The sequence below is a fragment of the Bison bison genome, unplaced genomic scaffold (assembly GCF_000754665.1).
Source record: "Bison bison bison isolate TAMUID 2011002044 unplaced genomic scaffold, Bison_UMD1.0 scf7180017864234, whole genome shotgun sequence".
NCBI classification, from domain to species: Eukaryota; Metazoa; Chordata; class Mammalia; order Artiodactyla; family Bovidae; genus Bison; species Bison bison.
In genome coordinates, this window is record NW_011494806.1 from 207,521 (window position 1) to 229,278 (window position 21,758).

The 21,758-nt window shown below is 41.2% G+C and overlaps 2 protein-coding genes across 2 annotated transcripts; both read left to right on the forward strand.

Moving 5' to 3' along the window:
* Window positions 1-12,661, forward strand: LOC104993132 (olfactory receptor 10G2). The gene is made up of 2 exons (XM_010846248.1): window positions 1-928; window positions 12,243-12,661. Exons 1-2 carry the CDS (start codon window positions 1-3, stop codon window positions 12,275-12,277), a joined length of 963 nt encoding a protein of 320 aa, XP_010844550.1. The 3' UTR covers window positions 12,278-12,661.
* Window positions 11,580-12,521, forward strand: LOC104993131 (olfactory receptor 10G3). Its single transcript, XM_010846247.1, has one exon. The coding sequence runs from the start codon at window positions 11,580-11,582 to the stop codon at window positions 12,519-12,521; it is 942 nt and encodes a 313-aa protein (XP_010844549.1).
* Window positions 12,662-21,758: the final 9,097 nt, after the last annotated feature.

The window sequence follows — 21,758 nt, forward strand, 5'->3', positions numbered from 1 at the left end:
ATGGGAAAGACTAGCAACACATCCCTGGACACTGTGGTGACAGATTTCATTCTCCTGGGCTTATCTCACCCCCCGAGGCTGAGGATTCTCCTCTTCTTGCTCTTCTTCATCATTTACATCCTGACTCAGCTGGGCAACCTCCTCATTTTGCTCACTGTGTGGGCTGACCCAAAGCTCCACACTCGCCCCATGTACATTCTCCTGGGCGTGCTCTCATTCCTGGACATGTGGCTCTCCTCTGTCATCGTTCCTCGGCTAATATTGGATTTTACTCCCGCCAGCAAGAGAATCCCATTTGGTGGCTGTGTGGCTCAACTGTATTTTTTTCATTTCTTGGGCAGCACTCAGTGCTTCCTCTACACCTTGATGGCCTATGACAGGTACCTGGCAATATGCCAGCCCCTGCGCTACCCCACGCTCATGAATGGGAGGTTGTGCACCATCCTTGTGGCTGGAGTTTGGGTGGCTGGCTCTGTTCATGGGTCCATCCAGGCCACCCTGACATTCCGCCTGCCCTACTGTGGGCCCAACCAGGTGGATTATTTTTTCTGTGACATCCCTGCAGTATTGAGACTGGCCTGTGCAGACACCACTGTCAATGAGCTTGTGACTTTTGTGGACATTGGGGTAGTGGCCGCCAGTTGCTTCATGTTAATTCTGCTCTCCTATGCTAACATAGTCCATGCCATCCTGCAGATTCACACTGCTGATGGGCGGCGCCGAGCCTTCTCCACCTGTGGCTCCCACCTAACCGTGGTCACAGTCTACTATGTCCCCTGTATTTTCATCTACCTTCGGGCTGGCTCCAAGAGTCCCCTGGATGGGGCAGTGGCTGTGTTTTACACTGTTGTCACTCCATTACTGAACCCCCTCATCTACACACTGAGGAACCAGGAAGTGAAGTCCGCTCTGAAGAGACTAGCCTCAGGTAGAGGGGCTGAGAGTGAAAATAAGTAACTAGAGGCTCAGGGACTACCTACATCATCATTGCTACAGCTCTTTTCATCAACTGCTGTATGTGGCAGTTGTTCAAAAGTAGTTTTGGTTTAAGCTGAATAGAGTGTAATTCTATTAGGAAGAAGCTTCTAATGCTATGCTGCATACATGCTCAGTTGTGTCTGACTCTTTGTGACTCAATATACCTAGCCTATCAGGCTCCTCCATCCATGGGATTCTCCTCGCAAGAATACTGGAGTGAGTTGCCATTTCCTCCTTCAGGGGATCTTCTCAGTCCAGGCATGGAACCCACATCTCCTGCATTGGCAGGTGGATTCTTTACCACTGAGGCACCTGGGAAGTCCTGCTAGTGCTGTATTTAATCTCATTAAATTATCCGTCACTTTTTTGCACTTTTCTGGGGAAAAGCACAGTCTACAAACAAAGGTTGAATACGAGGAATAAATGCTCTATGTAGAAAGGGGGATTACACAAGCCAAATTTGAGAAAACCCAGCATAATGCTGCCCATCTACTCTTCATCCCCTTTCTTCACTCCTGGTTTCCCAAGCCTCTGGGCATTGAGGATTGTTTTGCTCATCTCAAGGCAAATCCATCTATCCAAGCACTTGGTGCAATCTCTGCACAGACTGTCTCCTTCCTTCCAGCCCCTCTTCACCATACGGCAATTCACTTAATTCTGTTTGCTCTGCTTCAGGAATATCTCTCTGCCTTCCTAAGTGGTCTCTCTCCTTATCATCCTCATCTTCATCCACACCACTAGAATAAGTTCTACTTTCTGAAACGTAGAACTAAATACATCATTTCTTTCCTTGTAAACATTCACTAGCTCTCTAACATATATAAATAAAGCCAGACCTCAGCTTGGAATTTAGTCCCCTGCAGTCTGATCCCAATATACCTCATCTCCCAAGGTCCCTCCACCTCCCCTTTCTCTCCTACTCCCATTAATTTCCCTGCTGCTGCTGCTGCTGCTGCTAAGTCGCTTCAGTCGTGTCCGATTCTGTGCGACCCCATAGACGGCAGCCCACCAGGCTCCCCCGTCCCTGGGATTCTCCAGGCAAGAACACTGGAGTGGGTTGCCATTCCCTTCTCCAATGCATGAAAGTGAAAAGTAAAAGTGAAGTCGCTCAGTCGTGTCTGACCCTCAGCGACCCTATGGACTACAGCCTTCCAGGCTCCTCCGTCCATGGGATTCTCCAGGCAAGAGTACTGGAGTGGGGTGCCAGTGCCTTCTCCTTAATTTCCCTGCTACTCCTTAAACATTCCCTATCCAGTTAGCCCTCCACATCCAAAGTTGATTGAATCTGAAAATGTGAAACCTGTGGCTATGGATGCCATCATATTCAGAGTACTACACCATCTTATATAGGGACTTGAGCATCAGGGGATTTAGTATAGGGGGACTCCTGGAACCAACCCCCTGCGGGTACTGGGGATGACTGTACTTTCCTGTTTCTGAGCTTTTACTTATTCCTGTGTGAGAAATACCTTTCTTCCCTCTCCACATTGATAAACTGATGTCTTATGCTTCCTACAAGGCATAGGAGGATGGGGAGGACCTTTATTTCTACAGGAAGCTTTCTCTGATTTTCCCAGTGAAAACTTATATCCTCCTTGTATACAAGGACTTGTATTCCCATAGTCCTTTGTATTTTATAATAGCACTTATCAGGTTCCTCTGTCCATGGCATTTTCCAGGCAAGAATACTGGAGTGCGTAGCCATTCCCTTCTCCAGGAAATCTTCCCAACCCAGGGATCGAATCCGGGTCTCCTGCACTGCAGGCAGATTCTTTGAGCCAGCAGGGAAGCCTGAAACAATAATCACAGGCTGGTGTGTGTTGTATTCAAGTTGGAGTCCTTGGAGAAGATAAAGGGCATTTCACTAGTGTTTGTGCCACAGCCCCCTTTTCCCTAATATCTACTAACTGGCACTGTGGTAGAGATAGCTACCTGCCCACCAGAATCCAGTCTCTCCTTCTTCCCTAGCCAGATAACTGTAGATGGAGCAGGGCTTCCAAGTATGGTCATATTTCAGAGTTCTCCCAAACTGAGTAAGAGAAGAGTTTATGTGTATGTATAATCCTTCCAGGTCTGGCCCTCAAACGTGGCACAGGAACTTTTCCATGATTTTTCCTACTCTGAGCTGAAACTGGCATACAACAGGGACCCAGCTTCATCAGCAGAACCTTGTAACCAAGTGTAAATGAATCACCTGCCAGCTTGGAGCGTTCACTTAAGAATTTTAAGTGAAAGGAAAATAGACCTCTAACTTCTTTAATCCACTGATTTCTTACTGAGTTACTTTGTTAGCGGTTTCATCTCATCCTAATTAATACTTTATTCAATCAATAATTTTTAACTGAAAATTAAAACAGCACTGGGAAAGTCTTTTGAACTTCATTCAAATTATCCAAAGCACCCAGAAAACTTTTTGGCCAATTACTATAATGCCCAATAGCCATAGATCTGGAGTCCACCTGTTCCATCATTCAGTGGGCCAGTCAATTAATCAAGCAATGTCCTTCTGACCAGGTCAGGGTGATATAAATGACCTTGATTTATCCTTTATGATCTGTCCTGCTCTTATCTGGAGAAACAAGAAATACAGGGCAGTATATGAGCAGGTGTCAATAACTCCTTCCAGAAAATGAAGGACCAAGTAAATATGTTCTTTCATTTGCTGACAGTTTTTTCACCCATTTAGATGTGTGAGGTCATAGTAAGCCAATTTGAGGGGAGATTTTTTATTTTACTTCAGTGAGGTACATATTGTATAAACATTACCATCTTAATAATTTTTAAGTGTATGGTTCAGTGGTATGAAATACATTCACATCATTGTGCAACCATCATGACCACCCGTGTCCATAACTCCTTTCACTCTATAAAATGGAAACTCAACACCCATCAAACAATAACTCCTATTCTCCCCTTCCACAAGTCCCTGGCGATCATCTTTACACGTTCTGTCTCTATGATTTTGACTTTCCTAAATACCTCATACAGTGTTTGTCTTTTTGTGATTGGCTTATTTCATTTAGTATAATGTCTTCCAGGTTCATCCATGCTGTGGCATATTGTGGAACTTTCTTCAATTTTAAGGCAAAATAATATTCTGTTGTGTGTATAGGCCATATTTGTATTTCCATTGATGGACTCTGAAATTGTTTCCACACTGTAGCTATTGTGTATAATGCTACTCTGAATATGGGTCCTCAAATAACTCTTTGAGACTCTGCTCTCAGTTCTTTGGGGTATATGCCAGGAGTGAAATTGATGGATCATATGGTTATTGTATTTTTAATTTCTTGAGGAACCACCATGCTTTTTTCCACAAGGGTTGTACTATTTTTCGTTTCCACCTAACACTACACAAGAGGTCCTATTTCTCCACATCCAGACCAGCACCTGCTGTTTTCTGTTTTTCTGATAGTAGCCATCCTCATGAATGTGAAGTGATATCTCACTGTAGTTTGGGTTTTCATTTCTCTAATTATTAGTGATGCTTAGCATATTTTCATGTGCTTTTTGGCCATTCGTATATCCTCTTTAGAGAATATTCTGTGTATCTCTGTTAGATTTAGTTGGTTTAGTGTGCTGAGTCCTCCATTTCCTTATCTTCTCTCTGGCTGTTCTATACAAGTGGATTAAACTGTCAAGTCAAAGTCAGAAATTGACAGAATAGATTAAACACTTTATCAAACGATATGCTATGGGCAAGAGACTCACTTGAGAGACAAAGACACAAACAAGTTGAAGGTGAAAGGGTGGCAAAAGATGCCAGAGACAAGGAAGACATCACATAGCAATAAAAGTTTCAGTACAGCAAGAACATATAACAGTTATAAACATTTACATGCCTAATAACAGATCATCAAAATATATGAAGCAAACCTAACAAAGCTGAAGGGAGAGATACACTGTTCTACAATGATAGGTGGAGTCTCCAAGACCCCACTCATGATAATGGATAGAACAGCCAGTTAATAAAATAAATAAGTCATGGGGATGAAAAGCACAGAATAGGGAATATAACCAATAAATATTGTAATAATTTTAAAAGATGACAGATAGAAAATAGACAACATGGTAATTGCCCCCTAATTTATATAAATATTGAATAACTTTGAAACTAATGTAACATTATATGTCAATTATACATAAATTTTCTAAAAAACCACTGCCCAGAGAGTATGACAAAGTATTAGAAATAACAACTAGATTGGATGACTTCTCATGTTCCTCTAACCCTGAGATTCTGTGCTTCTTCTATGTGGTTTTATCTGAGCACCTTAGTGTTTATGAAGTATAAGTTCATAAAATGTGAATGTACCACTATGAAAACATTTTTGACCTGTAACAACTACATTAGTTTTTCCTTCCTTTTTTTCAAATTTGTTTTTGGAAGAGAAAAGAAATCACAGATGTGAAGTTATCAACAAGCCCTGTTAAGCCCCATTGCCTTTGTTCCACCTGATGTTACAAAGCTGGAAAAAGCTTTTAAAAACAAAAACAGGAAAAAGCTAGAAACTAAGGGAGTTCCCCAGGAAACAAACCATAGATACTGGTTTTGTCTTATCACAGGGGTGCTATTACAATATTCCCTAAGCCAGAGGTCTCACACAGATTAATTAACCCTGGGGAAAATAAAAGAAGTAACAGACACAAGAGACCAACTTCAGCAATTACCTTCAGCGGGAGCAACAACTCTTCCCCAAGTTTATATGGAGACTGGAAGAGGATGTCTACATATTACCAGGCAAATAATAAATCAAGTTCGATAGTTTGGTCCTTCATTTTGATCCAGCCAGAACTAACTAATTGGGTCTTCCACCATAAGTTCTTCACAATAACTTCTGCTGAACCTTGGATCCAAAGCCATTGAAATCTCTCTCGGAACAGATTTATATCTCTTCTTCCGGGTTGAAAAATAATTTTCTGTAGATGCTGACACCTCCAGGTAAAGGTGATTCTCTCTCCGCCAAATAGCACCTGCCCTAGTCCTATCCAATTTCCCAGAGTTAAATGTCACCTACAAGACTTGATCACTGAAGTGCTAAAAAAAAGAAGAAGCTATTTCCAAATATAAATGACTGCGAAGTAAGTTTCAGATATAGATAAATCCTTGGTCCAAACACTGTGTAAGGGGTTTCTCCATCTATGTCACTTTACTTCTTACTGTCTTTCCTTGCTTCATTAGTCAGTATTCTTCTCTTTCATCTCTCTTTTCTCTTTTAGAAATTTTCTTTACTGCCTGTTAAGTCTTAACTGTGGGATTCCCAGGTGGCTCAGTGGTACAGAATCTGCCTGCCAATGCAGAAGACACAGATTTGATCCCTGAGTCAGGAAGCTCCCCTGGAGAAGGGAATGGCAACCTATTCCAGTATTCTTGCCTGGAAAATCCCATGGACAGAGGAGCCTGGCAGGCTTCAACCTCAACCCATGGTGTCCAAAGAGTCAAACATGACTTAGTGACTAAACATGCGTGCACACACACACACACATAAGTCTAACTATAGTTACCACATAAGCCTTTTTATATCAGGATAAGTCTCCCCAAGCCTCTATTAGCTATGTCTTTCTCCAAAGTTACCCTTCAGAAGCTCATTCACTGCCTACACTCAGTGCCAACCAGAGAAGGTAAGAGCATCTTGGAGTTCTCTGGTGGTTCCATCTTTGCTCCTTGCTCTTTAGTCCTTGTCAAGTCCCTTCTCCCACCTGTAAGATAGATACTTTACCTAAAATTTGAAGACTGAAAGATGGATGTTGAATAAAACTATAATCTGATTTCTGTGATAGTGACTATTTTAAACAGACATTTTAAATTCATTGCTCATACAAGTGTTATATTTTAGTTTCATTTCTCAGACAATAACTCAAATTTTCTCATCTCATTGAATATATGTATATATTCATTCCAGTGTTATTCCTCTTTATATTATTTTCAGTTTTATATGTCTTATTGTAAAATTCAGAAAATGACAATAGATTATATGTTTTCCAAGTATTTGGAATGATTTTTATAGACTAAAAAATTTCCTTGAGTTGATTTTCAAAAAATGATGGATTTTTGAATGGTCATTTCTTTGTGGCCATTTGAGACATGGTGACTGGACTTAAATATGTGATTTGGGACCAGAATTAAGAAAAATTCATTTATTGAAATGGGGTCAAGCTTGTGCCTTTGCCTAATTTAAAAAGAAGTCTACCCTCTGGGCAAATCAGCCACTAACAATTTTTTAAATGATCGATATTATAGATTTATAATCAGTTTGTGGTCCCTAATGATTCCTATACTTTTTTCAAACATGTTTGTACTAGATGACCCTCTGCATTTTAACCAGGCCACAATTCAAAAATACATTGCATCAATATCTTCACGGCTTAGATCTCTATGAAATGAAAATATTGCCAACCCCCACAGGGAATGGTCTACTTTTTAAAGAATTGCTCAGTGTAATAGAATGCCAGACAATGAAAGAAGATGGACAAGAAGATGGATTCACAGATTCGGGTTAACAAAATTTGACTTGTTTAGTTTTAGAACTTGCACTTAATTCTACTACATCTAGTTTTAGAAACAGAGCAGTAACACCAGGTTAGAATCTTTGATAGAATGAACCTTCAAACTCTTAAAACTGTTATTTAGATCACAGACAAGTCTCTGGCTTCAGGACACTGAGGGTTGATGTTACAAATGAATTTTTAAACTCTTGATGATTTAGCAATCTTAAATAACATGATTTACTAAAATATTTTGGCTTATTTGTGGGAAGGAATGTAAAGTAAAATGTAGAAATGAGTACTAGACTGAAAAGTATAAAATTTGCTTGGAGTACTTAGCACTATCCAACTATGGGGATCCTTTGTCATTTAACGTCTCAAAGCATCATGAGGACACCACAGAGATATCAAATACCATCACTATTCTGAGTTCATACCACCCTAATCCTCTGAGGTTTCATCAGTGCCATGTTTTTTCTGTTTGCACTGTATTCATCTCTCTGTCTCTTTCTCTATCTCTGTCTCTCTGGCTCTCTCCCCTTTCTCTCTCTCTCCCCTTTCCCTCTCTTTCTCAATCTCTCTTTCTCCTACCCTTCCCCACCTTTTTCTCTCTCCCATCCTTCATCTCTCTCTTTCTCTCCAATTATATTATTGAAAGACTTTAAGGCATCTTGGACCCCCATCTGGGATATTAATGAATCAGAATAAGTAGAGGGGTATTCACCCAATGGACACCAAGTTCATGCTTGGAGACCTATGATAGCTGGCAGTGGCACAAGGAAGAAGGTAATGACATACCAGAGGCAAAAGAAAGCTTTCCTATTAATCTTTGTGACTAAATGCAAAAGAAAAAGTGTTAAAGAATCAAAGAGCAAAGCTTAGTTGCAACTGGAATGAAATCACATTTATTACAAACAAGGCTACATCCCTTCCCCTCATCCCTCCCATTGAAATGGCCCTAAAATCTAAGAGTAAGATTAGGAAATATGATTCTTTCTAGTTCAGTTAAACAAGAATCATCACAGTATGTGTGGACTGGAATTCCCTATTACAGGAAATCCCCGAAGAAATAACAGTTCCTAGAGAATAATTCAGAGAACAGATAATGGTCCCTAATGCAAACAGGAAAATGATATAGAAAACAAATGAAAAAATGACTAGGGAACTCTAAGTTAGGAAAATGTGTTGAAAAGAAGGGAGCCATTGGAAATAATAAAGGCAATCTAAAAGAGATACAGACTCAGGAAGAGAATAATTAGAGTAAAACTTTCTTGATATATCTTCACTACTGCCCAGAAAAAAAAAAAAAAAACTGTTGTGTCTGAAGAAAAGATTAAAGCATTCCCTTAAGTAAAGGGACTATGTAATTTACTAAGTGTAATTCAGGGACACCTATTGCAGGATAAGTGTGCTCCATCAAATTCTTCTTGCTCTGATTCAAAACTTAGAAATATACTGTACATTTGATTCCTAACTTGGTTTCCAGAGGCCTTGGTATTAGTAAGTAGTTACTCTGATTGGTAAGTAAACCATTTCAGTCATGGGAGTGAGATCTCCTGTTATAAACTAACAAACTTATTATTTGATTTACAAGTCATTCTCTCAAGCATTTGAATAGCATCAACTGATTTCCCAATGCCTGATTCCTCTCAGAAGACCTGACCAAATCAGGTTTCTAAATCTGGAGAGTTTAACATCAAAATGTTGATGTCATATGCCAGGAAACTATAATATCCCATGACAACCAGACCAGAGCAGCTGCCCAAGCTTATTCAAACCAAGACTACCGTTGGGCACAGTCGTGAATTTTTCAAGGATGTCACTAGTAACTTAAACTTTCTGCACTTTCTGAAGTTGGGAATTAGGAAGAGGGGGCATACTTGTAACCTTTGCATCTAGAAGAGTTCTGTGGTTGACTTTTTGAAGTTCAACCTCACTGCTTTCCTGCAACTAAAATATTTAAAAAGTCACAACTGCTATTCCAGTCACTTGGAAAAAATGGGGTAGAAGGATTTCCTGCTTCTTTTCTTAAATTCTATAAAGGAAGGTTAAATAATGAAGGTTAACCTTTGACAGAGCATAGATATGACAGGTTTAGGTCAAACATTCATTGAAAAGATTTTTGAGTATAACTACCCATTATTTGTCATTGTCAGAATTGGATCTTGAGTTTCACTCCCTATCTTAGTAGCTTCAGTAGGGAAATGAAAACACAGAGGAGCAATCAAACATGCTCAAAACCAAGAGGCAAACTGATGACCCAGATGCATTATAATACTGTATTCACTTTCAGGGTTTTCTTTCAGCAGCAGGACTCTCTGTCCATGATGTCTTATTCAAGGGTTGCCACTTCTGAGCTCTTTGTATTCACAGGAACTGGAGCACAGGTGTGAAGGTCAGGGGACTGTTAATCAGAGAGCTCCTGACAATCCCTGTTAATCAAACTCCCTTTCTATTGCTCCAGATAAAAATCAACCAACTCATTTCCATTTCTTTCTTCCTTTTTTTTTTTGGTTACCCCATGAGGCACGCAGGATCCTAATTCCTCGACCAGGGATTGAACCCATGCCCCCTGCCTTGGGAATGCAATATTAACCACTGGACTGTCAGAAAAGTCCCTCACTTCAATTTGTTTGACACCTAACCTCAACCCATGAGTTTAGATTACAAGAGAATCATACAACTATGGAGAGGTTTTCCTTTAATTTAAAAAAATTTTTTAATTAGAGGGCATCACCGACTCAATGGACATGGGTTTGGGTGGACTCTGGGAGTTGATGATGGACAGGGAGGCCTGGTGTGCTGTGGTTCATAGGGTCTCAAAGAGTCGGACACGACTGAGTAACCGAACTGAACTGAACCGAGAGGATAATTGCTTTACAATGTTGTGTTGGTTTCTGCCATACAACAGCAGGAATCAGTCTTAAATATACATATGTCCCCTCCCTCTTGAAACTCCTTCCCACCCCCTACCCCATCCCACCCCTCTAGGTTGAGGTCCCTGTGTTATAAGCAACTTCCCACTGGCTGTCTATTTCACATATGGTAATGTGTAAGTTTCAGTGCTCCTCTCTCAATTCGTCCCACCCTTTCCTTCCCCTGCTGTGTCCACAAATCTGTCCTCAAATTCTGTGTTTCTATTCCTGCCCTGCAAACTAAAACTTATTAATCCAACCCTTTTCTTCAAGTGGGGAAATGCCAATCAAGGGGTTGGACTGAAAACTTGAAATAACTCTTCCACAATGAGGATCATTTTCTCTGTTCTAGCCATTGTGCTCTCAGCCTGCTCCTCTCATTCTTGCTTGTCATCCTCACTTCTTCTTTAATCTGATGTCTCACTACAGCCATGCCTCTTGTTTCCTGCTCTCTTCTCTTCCTTTACCACATGCCAAAGCAAAATTATAATATACAAGGAGACTGAAATACATAGGGCCAAGAACCAACCACACCTTTTCTCATATGCTTACAGCCTCATAAGCGTTCTTTTCCTTTAATTGAAAACAACTTAGAGAGTAGACTTGTGTAATACCCAGCACTGTCACACTCAACTAGCCATTTAATCAATCTATTCTATTGTCTCTCCTACAAAGGGAAGAGACATTTCCTGTTTGCATACTCCCCAGTCTATGTAAGTTTATGTCCTGGAAGAGATAAGAATGAACCCGCGGCTTCTGGAAGTTTCTCAACTGGCAGACCATCTAACAAAACAAATATCCTTTCCCACATGTGTTGTTTTCAGTTAACCCTTAATCTTTGACCTAAGTGTTCCAGATGCAAGCACCGACAAGCAAACTCTTTCTGTAAAGATCCAGAGAGTAAATACTTTAGGCTTTGCAGTCCAAACACATCTACTCAACTCTGTCATCATAGCACCAAAGCAGCTACAGACAATACGTAAGTAAATGAGCATGGCTGTGCTCCAAAGACACTATTTACAAAACAGGCCAACCAGTGCCGTAGAACTTCTCCCTATTTGTCATCTCTCCACATGAGAGAAACTTCTCTGCCACTGTGCTGCATTTCTATCATTTCTTTCTCTTATTCCTCCTCACTTCTCTCTTAGTTCCATGATAACTCCTGTTTTGTCCATTCTCTAGGTAACATCTCTGCAGAGGATGGAAAGGATCAATAGCACATTGTTGACTGAGTTCATTCTGACAGGAATTCCCTACCCACCTCAGCTAAGGACATTTCTCTTTGGGTTCTTCCTGCTGATCTACATCCTGACTCAGCTGGGAAACCTTCTCATTCTAATCACTGTCTGTGTAGACCCACAGCTCCATGCCCGTCCCATGTACATCTTCCTTGGTATTCTCTCCATCATTGACATGGGCATCTCCTCTATCATTGTCCCTCGCCTCATGATGAACTTCACTTTAGGCTTCAAACCTATCCCATATGGTGGCTGTGTCGCTCAACTCTATTTCTATCACTTTCTGGGCTCCACCCAGTGCTTCCTCTACACCTTGATGGCCTACGATCGGTATCTGGCAATATGCCGGCCCCTGCACTACCCCATGCTCATGAATGCTAAGCTGAGTACCTTGCTTGTGGCTGGAGCTTGGGCGGCAGGATCCATGCATGGGGCTCTCCAGGCCATCCTAACCTTCCATCTGCCCTACTGTGGGCCCAACCAGGTAGATTACTTCTTCTGTGACATCCCTGCAGTTCTGAGACTGGCCTGTGCTGATACATCAGTCAATGAGCTTGTGACCTTTGTGGACATTGGGGTGGTAGTTGCCAGTTGCTTCTCGCTGATCCTCCTCTCCTACATACAGATTATTCAGGCCATCCTGAGAATCCGCACAGCTGATGGGCGGCGCCGCGCCTTTTCAACCTGTGGAGCCCATGTAACCATGGTAACTGTGTACTATGTGCCGTGTGCCTTCATCTACCTGAGGCCTGAAACCAACAGCCCCCTGGATGGGGCAGCTGCCCTCTTCCCCACAGCCATCACTCCTTTCCTCAACCCCCTCATCTACACTCTGCGGAACCAAGAGGTGAAGCTGGCCCTGAAGAGAATGATAGGTGACCCAGGGACTAAGAGTGAGGTTTGAAAGGATCGGTCCCCCACTGGAGGACCCTTCACATTTACAATTTATTCTAATGTTTAGATTTCAGTGAGTTTTTTTTTTCCTTTTTCTCTTGTATGTAGCCATATAACACCAGTACAACAGGATTAAATACAGTTAAAAGTAAAATACTTTGTAGCAGTTCCTCAGTGTCTTTCTTTCAGATAAACAACCTTCAGCTGCTCCAAGAGTGGGGAGTGAGGCTAAGGCTATTAGAAGGTAGCCTGGCACATTCAGACATCCAGAGGATTGGCATACCGAAAGCATCCAATGGGCCTTTTGACCCATAAGCACACTGCTTACCCCCTCACAAGATGAATCATAGTTCTTTTGTTACGAGAATGTTCTTCAGTTCTGTTCCACCTGTATATATATCTTAGGAGCTAGTGCTAGGGAAAAAACTATAGGGATTTCGTGGTGGTCTGGTAGTTAAACAGGGGCTGTGGGTTCGATCCCTGGTCAGGGAACTAAGATCCCACACATGGACGCCAAAAAATAAAAAGAAGCTATAGATTTCGAGCCTTGTGCATCTTTACAGGCCTGACTTTGAGGACATCCTGACGCCCCTATGGGATGTGAAGAGGAACTAAACTATTTAGCCCTCCTTGCCTGCTGAAGAAATAAACCTTCTCTTAAACTGGTACTTTCATAATCCAAATCAAAGTAAAAATCCAAAAAAGAGAATACAATTAAGTCTGTCTAAATGACTCAATAATTCAGTTCAGTTCAGTCGCTCAGTCGTGTCCGACTCTTTGCGACCCCATGAATCGAAGCACGCCAGGCCTCCCTGTCTATCACCAACTCCCAGAGTTCACCCAAAGTCATGTGCATCGAGTTGGTGATGCCATCCAGCCATCTCATCCTCTGTCATCCCCTTCTCCTCCTGCTCCTAATCCCTCCCAGCATCAGAGTCTTTTCCAATGAGTTAACTATTCGCATGAGGTGGAGAAAGTATTGGAGTTTCAGCTTCAGCATCGTTCCTTCCAAAGAAATCCCAGGGCTGATCTCCTTCAGAATGGACTGGTTGGATCTCCTTGCAGTCCAAGGGATTCTCAAGAGTCTTCTCCAACACCACAGTTCAAAAGCATCAATTTGGCGCTCAGCTTTCTTCACAGTCCAACTCTCACATCCATGCATGACCACAAGAAAAACCATAGCCTTGACTAGATGGACTTTGTTGGCAAAGTAATGTCTCTGCTTTTGAATATGCTATCTAGGTTGGTCATAACTTTTCTTCCAAGGAGTAAGCGTCTTTTAATTTCATGGCTGCAGTCACCATCTGCAGTGATTTTGGATCCCCCAAAAATAAAGTCTGACACTGTTTCCACTGTTTCCCCATCTATTTCCCATGAAGTCATGGGACCAGATGCCATGATCTTCGTTTTCTGAATGTTGAGCTTTAAGTCAACTTTTTCACTCTCCTCTTTCACTTTCATCAAGAGGTTTTTTAGTTCCTCTTCACTTTCTGCCATAAGGGTGGTGTCATCTGCATATCTGAGGTTATTGATATTTCTCCCAGCAATCTTGATTCCAGTTGTGCTTCTTCCAGCCCAACGTTTCTCATGATGTACTCTGCATAGAAGTTAAATAAACAGGGTGACAATATACAGCCTTGATGTACTCCTTTTCCTATTTGGAACCAGTCTGTTGTTCCATGTCCAGTTCTAACTGTTGCTTCCTGACCTGCATATAGGTTTCTCAAGAGGCAGGTCAAGTGGTCTCGTATTGCCATCTCTTTCAGAATTTTCCACAGTTTATTGTGATCCACACAGTCAAAGGCTTTGGCATAGTCAATAAAGCAGAAATAGATGTTTTTCTGGAACTCTTGCTTTTTCAATGATCCAGCGGATGTTGGCAATTTCATCTCTGGTTCCTCTGCCTTTTCTAATACCAGCTTGAACATCAGGAAGTTCACGGTTCACGTATTGCTGAAGCCTGGCTTGGAGAATTTTGAGCATTACTTTACTAGCGTGTGAGATGAGTGCAATTGTGCGGTAGTTTGAGCATTCTTTGGCATTGCCTTTCTTTGGGATTGGAATGAAAACTGACCTTTTCCAGTCCTGTGGCCACTGCTGAGTTTTCTAAATTTGCTTATTACCCCACACCAAAAAATAAAGCTCAATATGAAATTTCCTTTTAAAAGAAAATAGGACAATTAATTAGGGCAGCAGGATAATTTATCCAAATCAGTATTCCATATCAAAATTAGATTCATGCGGTTGACAAGATTTCATGGAGTTGGCTAGAGCCTAAGCAATGTGGGCAAACTGTGCGCAGTATCTCTGGTTTCGATCACTTAGCATCTCCTTAACTTATTATGCTTCTGCCTTATTGTGCAGCTTTTTATCCATTGATGAAATCATGCTATCTATCAATATAAAGCAAACTCTCTTGGTCATAGCACAGAGTCAACAGTTTGGCTATGTTAATGTTTATCTCCGGAGGACTCACAAATTCATCTACATCATATAGGAGACAGAACACTAACTGTTATCTATTAGATGAAGCTGATCCACACAATTTCCTAATATTCTGTTCAGAAAACAAATACCTTTGAGGTCAATTCCCTCAAATTAGAATATTATTTGTGAAATATCTTAATCCTTCAAAATAATTAACAAATAAAGTGGTTGAATTGTGCATCACAAAAATAAGCTTAAATCTATAGCTCAGGAACTAAAGAAATTTCCCAAGGCTATTATACCTCTTGTTCCTGTTTTCCCAGGTGCTTACCACAATTGCTATCATAGCTGTTGTCTTAACAATTAACAAAATAACATTAAAGTGATCTGTAAATGTATAACAAAAATACTGATCAACATGAACTAATACTGAAGCAAACATTTGTTTAAAAAGTAGATTGGACACTGTTATGAATTTGTTAAAATAACACTTATTAAGTGGACCACAAGGTGCCAGATAAAAAACCATGGTTCAACAACAGAACACACAGGGCTTGAAATAAAGAAGTTTATTATTACTCACAGGTCCTGGAGACAGTACCCAGCAAGACTCAAGGGGCCATATGGGGAGGGCAAGGCAGAATGCAGATAGGGAACGATACGACCTAGGGCATATGCCTTTATTCAGGTTGGTGTGTAGAGTGTTTGAGGTTCCAGGCTAAGGCCAGGTTAATAAATTCAAACAAACAGGGCAGAGTTTTGGGAAGGCACATATGGTTCTCTTTCATTTAAAGGGCATGTAAGCAGAAAGTGCTAGAGGCAAGACCGATCATTAGGGTGTTGGGGGAGTCATACCAGGAACTTCAATTTGCTTGTGACTCTGAGGGCTCCTATCTAGAGTATGTAGTCATGGGAGGGGCCAAGAGTCAGTTTAAGGTTACTGTAGGCTACTAGGCCATTGTACATTGGACTGTACAATGGGGCAGTCACTTTGTAAAACAGTTTGGCAGTTACTAAAAACATTAAAACTAGAATTACCATACGAGCCAGTGGTCCCATTTCTGGGTATATACCTAAACGAGTTGAAAGTAGAACCTCAAAGATATTTGCACACCCATGTTCATAACAATATTATTCACAATCACCAAAACGTGAAAACAACCCTTGTGTCCCTGAACAGATTTTGTTTGGATAAGCAAAATGTGATACATACACACAGTGGAATATATTCAGCCTTTAAAAAAAAAGGAAATTATGAAAACTGTTACAACATGGATGAATCTTTAAGGCATTATGCTAAGTAAAATAAGCCTGTGACAAGACTCTTATATGAGTCTATATAAATTCCTCTTATATGAGATCCCTAAAGTAGTCAAATTCATGTAGACAGAAGTAGAATGGTGGTTGCCAGGGCCTGAAGGTAGAGGGAATGGAGAGCTAACAGAATTTCAGTTTTGCAAGATGCAAGGAATTCTAGAGACTGGTTGTACAAGGTAAATATACTTAACACTACTGAACTAAACACTTAAAAATGGAAGTAAATTTTATATGTGTTTTACAATTAAAAATAAAATGTAAAATCTCTTAAGGAAAGGGCAGGAGGAGAGGGGAGGAGGAATACGGATGAGAAAGGCCATGTGTCCATTGAAGCTAGCTGAAGATAGGAATTCATTCTATTTACTCATGTGTGTTTCAGTTCAGTCACTCAGTCATGTCCGACTCTGCGACTCCATGGACTGCAGCACACCAGGCTTCCCTGTCCATCACCAACTCCTGGAGCCTGCTCAAACTCAAGTCCATCAAGTCAGTGATGCCATCCAACAATCTCTTCCTCTGTCATCCCCTTCTCCTCCTGCCTTCAATCTTTCCCAGCATCAGGGTCTTCTCCAATGAGTCAGTTCTTTGCATCAGGTGGCCAAAGTATTGGAGTGTCAGCTTCAGCATCAGTCCTTCCAGTGAATATTCAGGACTGATTTCCTTCAGGATTGACTGTTTGATCTCCTTGCATTCCAAGGGACTCTCAAAAGACTTCTCCAACACCACTGTTCAAAAACATCAGTTCTTCAGCGCTCAGCTTTATTTACAGTCCAACTCTCACATCCATACACGACTACTGAAAAAATCATAACTTTGACTAGACAGACCTTTGTTGGCAAAATAATGTCTCTGCTTTTTAATATGCCATCTAGGTTGGTCATGTGTGTTTGGAAATCCTCATAATAAAAGTTTTTTAAGCCATAGCCCTGAAAATCTCAGGAAGAAGGTTTCCAAACTGAGGGGAAAGCTAGTACAAGCCTCCAGGATAGAAAAGAGTTTGGCGTGTTTGAAAGGAAAGCAAATGTTGTTGAACTGTAGTTCCTGGGGGGACAGAGTACATGATTACACAAGGGTCAGCTCATGTAAAGCCTTGGAAACTATGTAGGAAGTCTGGATTTAATTCAATTTTAGCAGCTTAAAACAAAGCCCATTTATTAGCTCATGGTTTTATAGGTCACAAATCCAAGCATAGAAGGACTTGGTTCTCTACTTAGGATGTCACAGGGCTAAAATCAAGGAGTTCCTGAGTGGAGTTCCTGGTTGTCATCCTAGCTCACATGGTTATAGCAGAACTCAGTTCATGGCAATTATAAGACTTGGGTCCCTGTCTCCTTGTTGTCTGTCAGCTGAAGGACATTTTCAGCCTCTAGGGCATTCTCAGCCCCCAGCCTGAATTCCTTGCCACATGGCCCTCTCCATCTTCAAGGCCAGCAATGGAGACTCACCCTCACTTGGAATCCCTCTCATGCTTTGAGTCTCTCTCTCTCTCTCCATGAAGAATGCAGTCCTGATTGCCTGAAGGCTTACCTGATTAAGTCAGGTCCAAAGGGTATAATCTTCCTATTTTAAAATCAACTCATTTGGAGCCTTAATTACATCTGCAAACTCCCTTCACATCAACATCTAGAAGAAATTTTGATTGTTTGATTGAATAACTGGGAGAGAGTATACATACCAGAGGGCAAAAATCCTGGAGGTCATCTTATCCAGGTACTTAAAAGCTTCTCAACTTTCTCAATTTTCATACTGGATAAAATGGGTGATTTGCTAGAAATCATCTGCAAGAGGCATAGTTACCCGCCTCCAGCTGTGGCATCTCTGGGGATACTGCAGCACTGGAAGGGCACTGTCCCCAGCCAGTGAAAGTGCAGTGAGGCCACCTAGGGTCAAGCTGCTTCTGCCCAACTCTACTTTAAGCAGCCTCTGCCCCACAGCTCTCATTGGGCTGCCTAAGACTTTCTCAGAACTGCATGGCAGTCTGACGCTCTTCCTACCCAGCCTTGCTTCCTTATCCCTCTAGGTCTGCTATTCTGACTCATAACAGTCAGCTTCCTAGAGAACCTGAATTAAAATACCTGACAATATGGAAAGTTGGAAATAAATAATACCAAGTGGAAACCTCAATGTCATCTTCCCTCTCTTGAATGGTAAAGGTATATTTTCTCACTGGGATGTATATACTAGCTTATTTCTTTCTTGAAAGGAGATCCCAGTGACATCTCCATGACTGCCACACCCAGGATGTGCCCAATTTTGCAATTTTGGAATGTGTTGTGGAGCAATTTACCATCCATTGTTGACATAAACTATGGCTGCAACTATAACTCTTCTATTGTCCACCTTGGTAAGTAGGCAGAGATCTGTATCTGTTTTGTTCACCACTGAATTTTTAATGGGAAGAAGAATGCTTAGAACATAGCAAATGCTCAATAAGTTTGTCTAATTAGTGAATAAAAATAATTAAATCTTGCCCCTTCATTTTATAAAAGAATACTTATTACCTCTCCCATCCTTCCCTCCATCTCTCTATCTTCACCTCCAAACTTCTAGCATCTGTGTTTTTTAATTGTCAAAGTTGATAATATTTTTATTCCATTCCATAACCACCAGTATATCTTCATTACTCTCTTTATGATAATTCCAAATATATAAAACCACTAAAAACAATTTACCTAAAGAGTATTACATTCAGCTCTGTTCAGTCGCTCAGTTGTGTCTGACTCTTTGCAACCCCATGGACTTCAGCATGCCAGGCCTCCCTGTCCATCATCAACTCCCAGAGTTTACTCAAACTCACATCCATTGAGTCGGTGATGCCATCCAACCATCTCACCCTCTGTCATCCTCTTCTCCTCCCGCCTTCAATCTTTCCCAGCATCAGGGTCTTTTCAAATGAGTCAGTTCTTCACATCAGATGGCCAAAGTATTGGAGTTTCAGCTTCAGCATCAGTCCTTGAAATGAATATTCAGGACTGATTTCCTTTAGGATGGACTGGTTCTATCTCCTTGCTGACCAAGGGACTCTCAAGAGTTCTCCAACACCACTGTTCAAAAACATCAAGTCTTCGGTGCTCAGCTTTATTTATAGTCCAAATCTCACATCCACACATGACTACTGGAAAAACCATAGCTTTGACTAGACAGACCGTTGTTGGCAATGTAATGTCTCTGCTTTTCAATATGCTGTCTAGGTTGGTCATAGCTTTTCTTCCAAGCAGCAAACGTCTTTTAATTTCATGGCTGCGGTCACCATCTGCAGTGATTTTGGAGCCCCCAAAAATAAAGTCTGTCACTGTTTCCATTGTTTCCCCATCTATTTGCCATGAAGTAATGGGACCAGATGGCCTGCTGCAGGGTTGGGGGCACTGAGTGTAGCAGTGTGTGCTGGGACCTTTTGAAGGAGGTCATCATTATCTTCATTACCTCCACCATAGTTTGGCCCCAGGTTAATAACAGGGAGGGAACACAGCCCCACCCATCAACAGAAAGTTGGACTGAAGATTTACTGAGCATGGCCTCACCCATCAGAATAAGACCCAATTCCCCACTCAGTCAATCTCTCCCATCAGGAATCCTTCTCCATCAGAGGGCAGACAGACTGAAAACCACAGTCCCAGAAAACTAACCAATCTGATCACATGGACCACAGCCTTGTCTAACTCAATGCAACTATGAGCCACGCCGTGTAGGGCCACCCAAACCGTACGGGTCATGGTGGAGAGTTCTGACAAAATGCAGTCCACTGAGAAGGGAATGGCAAACCACTTCAGTATTCTTGCCTTGAGGATCCCATGAACAGTATGAAAAGGATATTACATTATGACTGTGTAAATATTGCTCATATGGCCAGTTAAGAATGCTGGGACTACACATCGTAATTGGTTATCTTTCTTATTCTCTTGCTCATGCCTCTCTCCTTGAGTTTTTACAAATTTTCAGTCATTATATCGTCTAAAGGATTCTCTTTTTGTCCCCAGAGGACCTCTGCCCTCCATTTTGGCCTCACAGTTTAAAGGATCTTAGTACCCCAACCGGGAATTGAACCCATGCCCCCTAAAATGGAGAGTTCTAACCACTGGGAAACCAGGCAATTCCCTCTAGTGACTTTTATATTTTATATACATTATTATATACATTTTTCTACAATTTGCTATCTTCCCTCCACATTATAGGCTTCCCTGGTGGCTCAGATGGTAAAAAATCTGTCTGTAATATAGGATATCCAAGTTCAATCCCTGGGTTGGGAAGTCTCCTGGAGAAGGAAATGGCAACCCATTCCAGTATTCTTGCCAGAGAATTCCATGGACAGAGGAGCCTGGCGGGCTACAGTCCATGAGGTCTTGAAGAGTCAGACACGACCGAACAACGAACACTTCACTTCTTTGAGCAACCAACTGTTGAATGACAGCTCTCTTTCCTTTGGTCCACATTATAAAATATAATGTTCATTCCCTCAGGTCAGTACATATGGTTCTAACTCATTCTTTCTGAATAGCTGTACAATATTACTCAGGATGATTTTCATAACTAATTTAATCATTCATCTTTGTGAATATTATAGAGTGTTTTGAGTTTTTGTCACTATGAACAAAGCTGAAATAAATATCTAAACGCATCTAAAAATACCCTTACATATTATTACTTTTAGTACGGACATGTCTTATTTATTTTTGGCTAGACTGGGTCTTCCTCACTGCTCAGGTTTTCCTTTAATAGCAGAGGTAACTCTCTAGTTGTGAGACAAGTGCAATTGTGCAGTAGTTTGAACATTCTTTGGCATTGCCTTTCTTTGGGATTTGAATGAAAACTGACCTTTTCCAGTCCTGTGGCCACTGCTGAATTTTCCAGATTTGCTGGCATATTAAGTGCAGCACTTTCACAGCATCATCTTTTAGGATTTGAAATAGCTCAACTGGAATTTCGTCACCTCCACTAGCTTTGTTCATAGTGATGCTTCTTAAGGCCCACTTGACTTTGCATTCCAGGATGTCTGGCTCTAGGTGAGTGATCATACCATCATGGTTATCTGGGTCGTGAAGATCTTTTTCGTATAATTCTTCTGTATTCTTGCCACCTCTTTTTTTGTTTTGTTTTGTTTTTTAATTTTATTTTATTTTTAAACTTTACAATATTGTATTAGTTTTGCCAAATATCTAAATGAATCCACCACAGGTATACCTGTGTTCCCCATCCTGAACCCTCCTCTCTCGTCCCTCCCCATACCCTCCCTCTGGGTTGTCCCAGTGCACCAGCCCCAAGCATCCAGTATCGTGCATCGAACCTGGACTGGAGACTCATTTCATACATGATATTATACATGTTTCAATGCTATTCTCCCAAATCTCTCCACCCTCTCCCTCTCCCACAGAGTCCAAAAGACTGTTCTATACATCAGTGTCTCTTTTGCTGTCTCGTACACAGGGTTATTGTTACCATCTTTCTAAATTCCATATATATGCGTTAGTATACTGTATTGGTGTTTTTCTTTCTGGCTTACTTCACT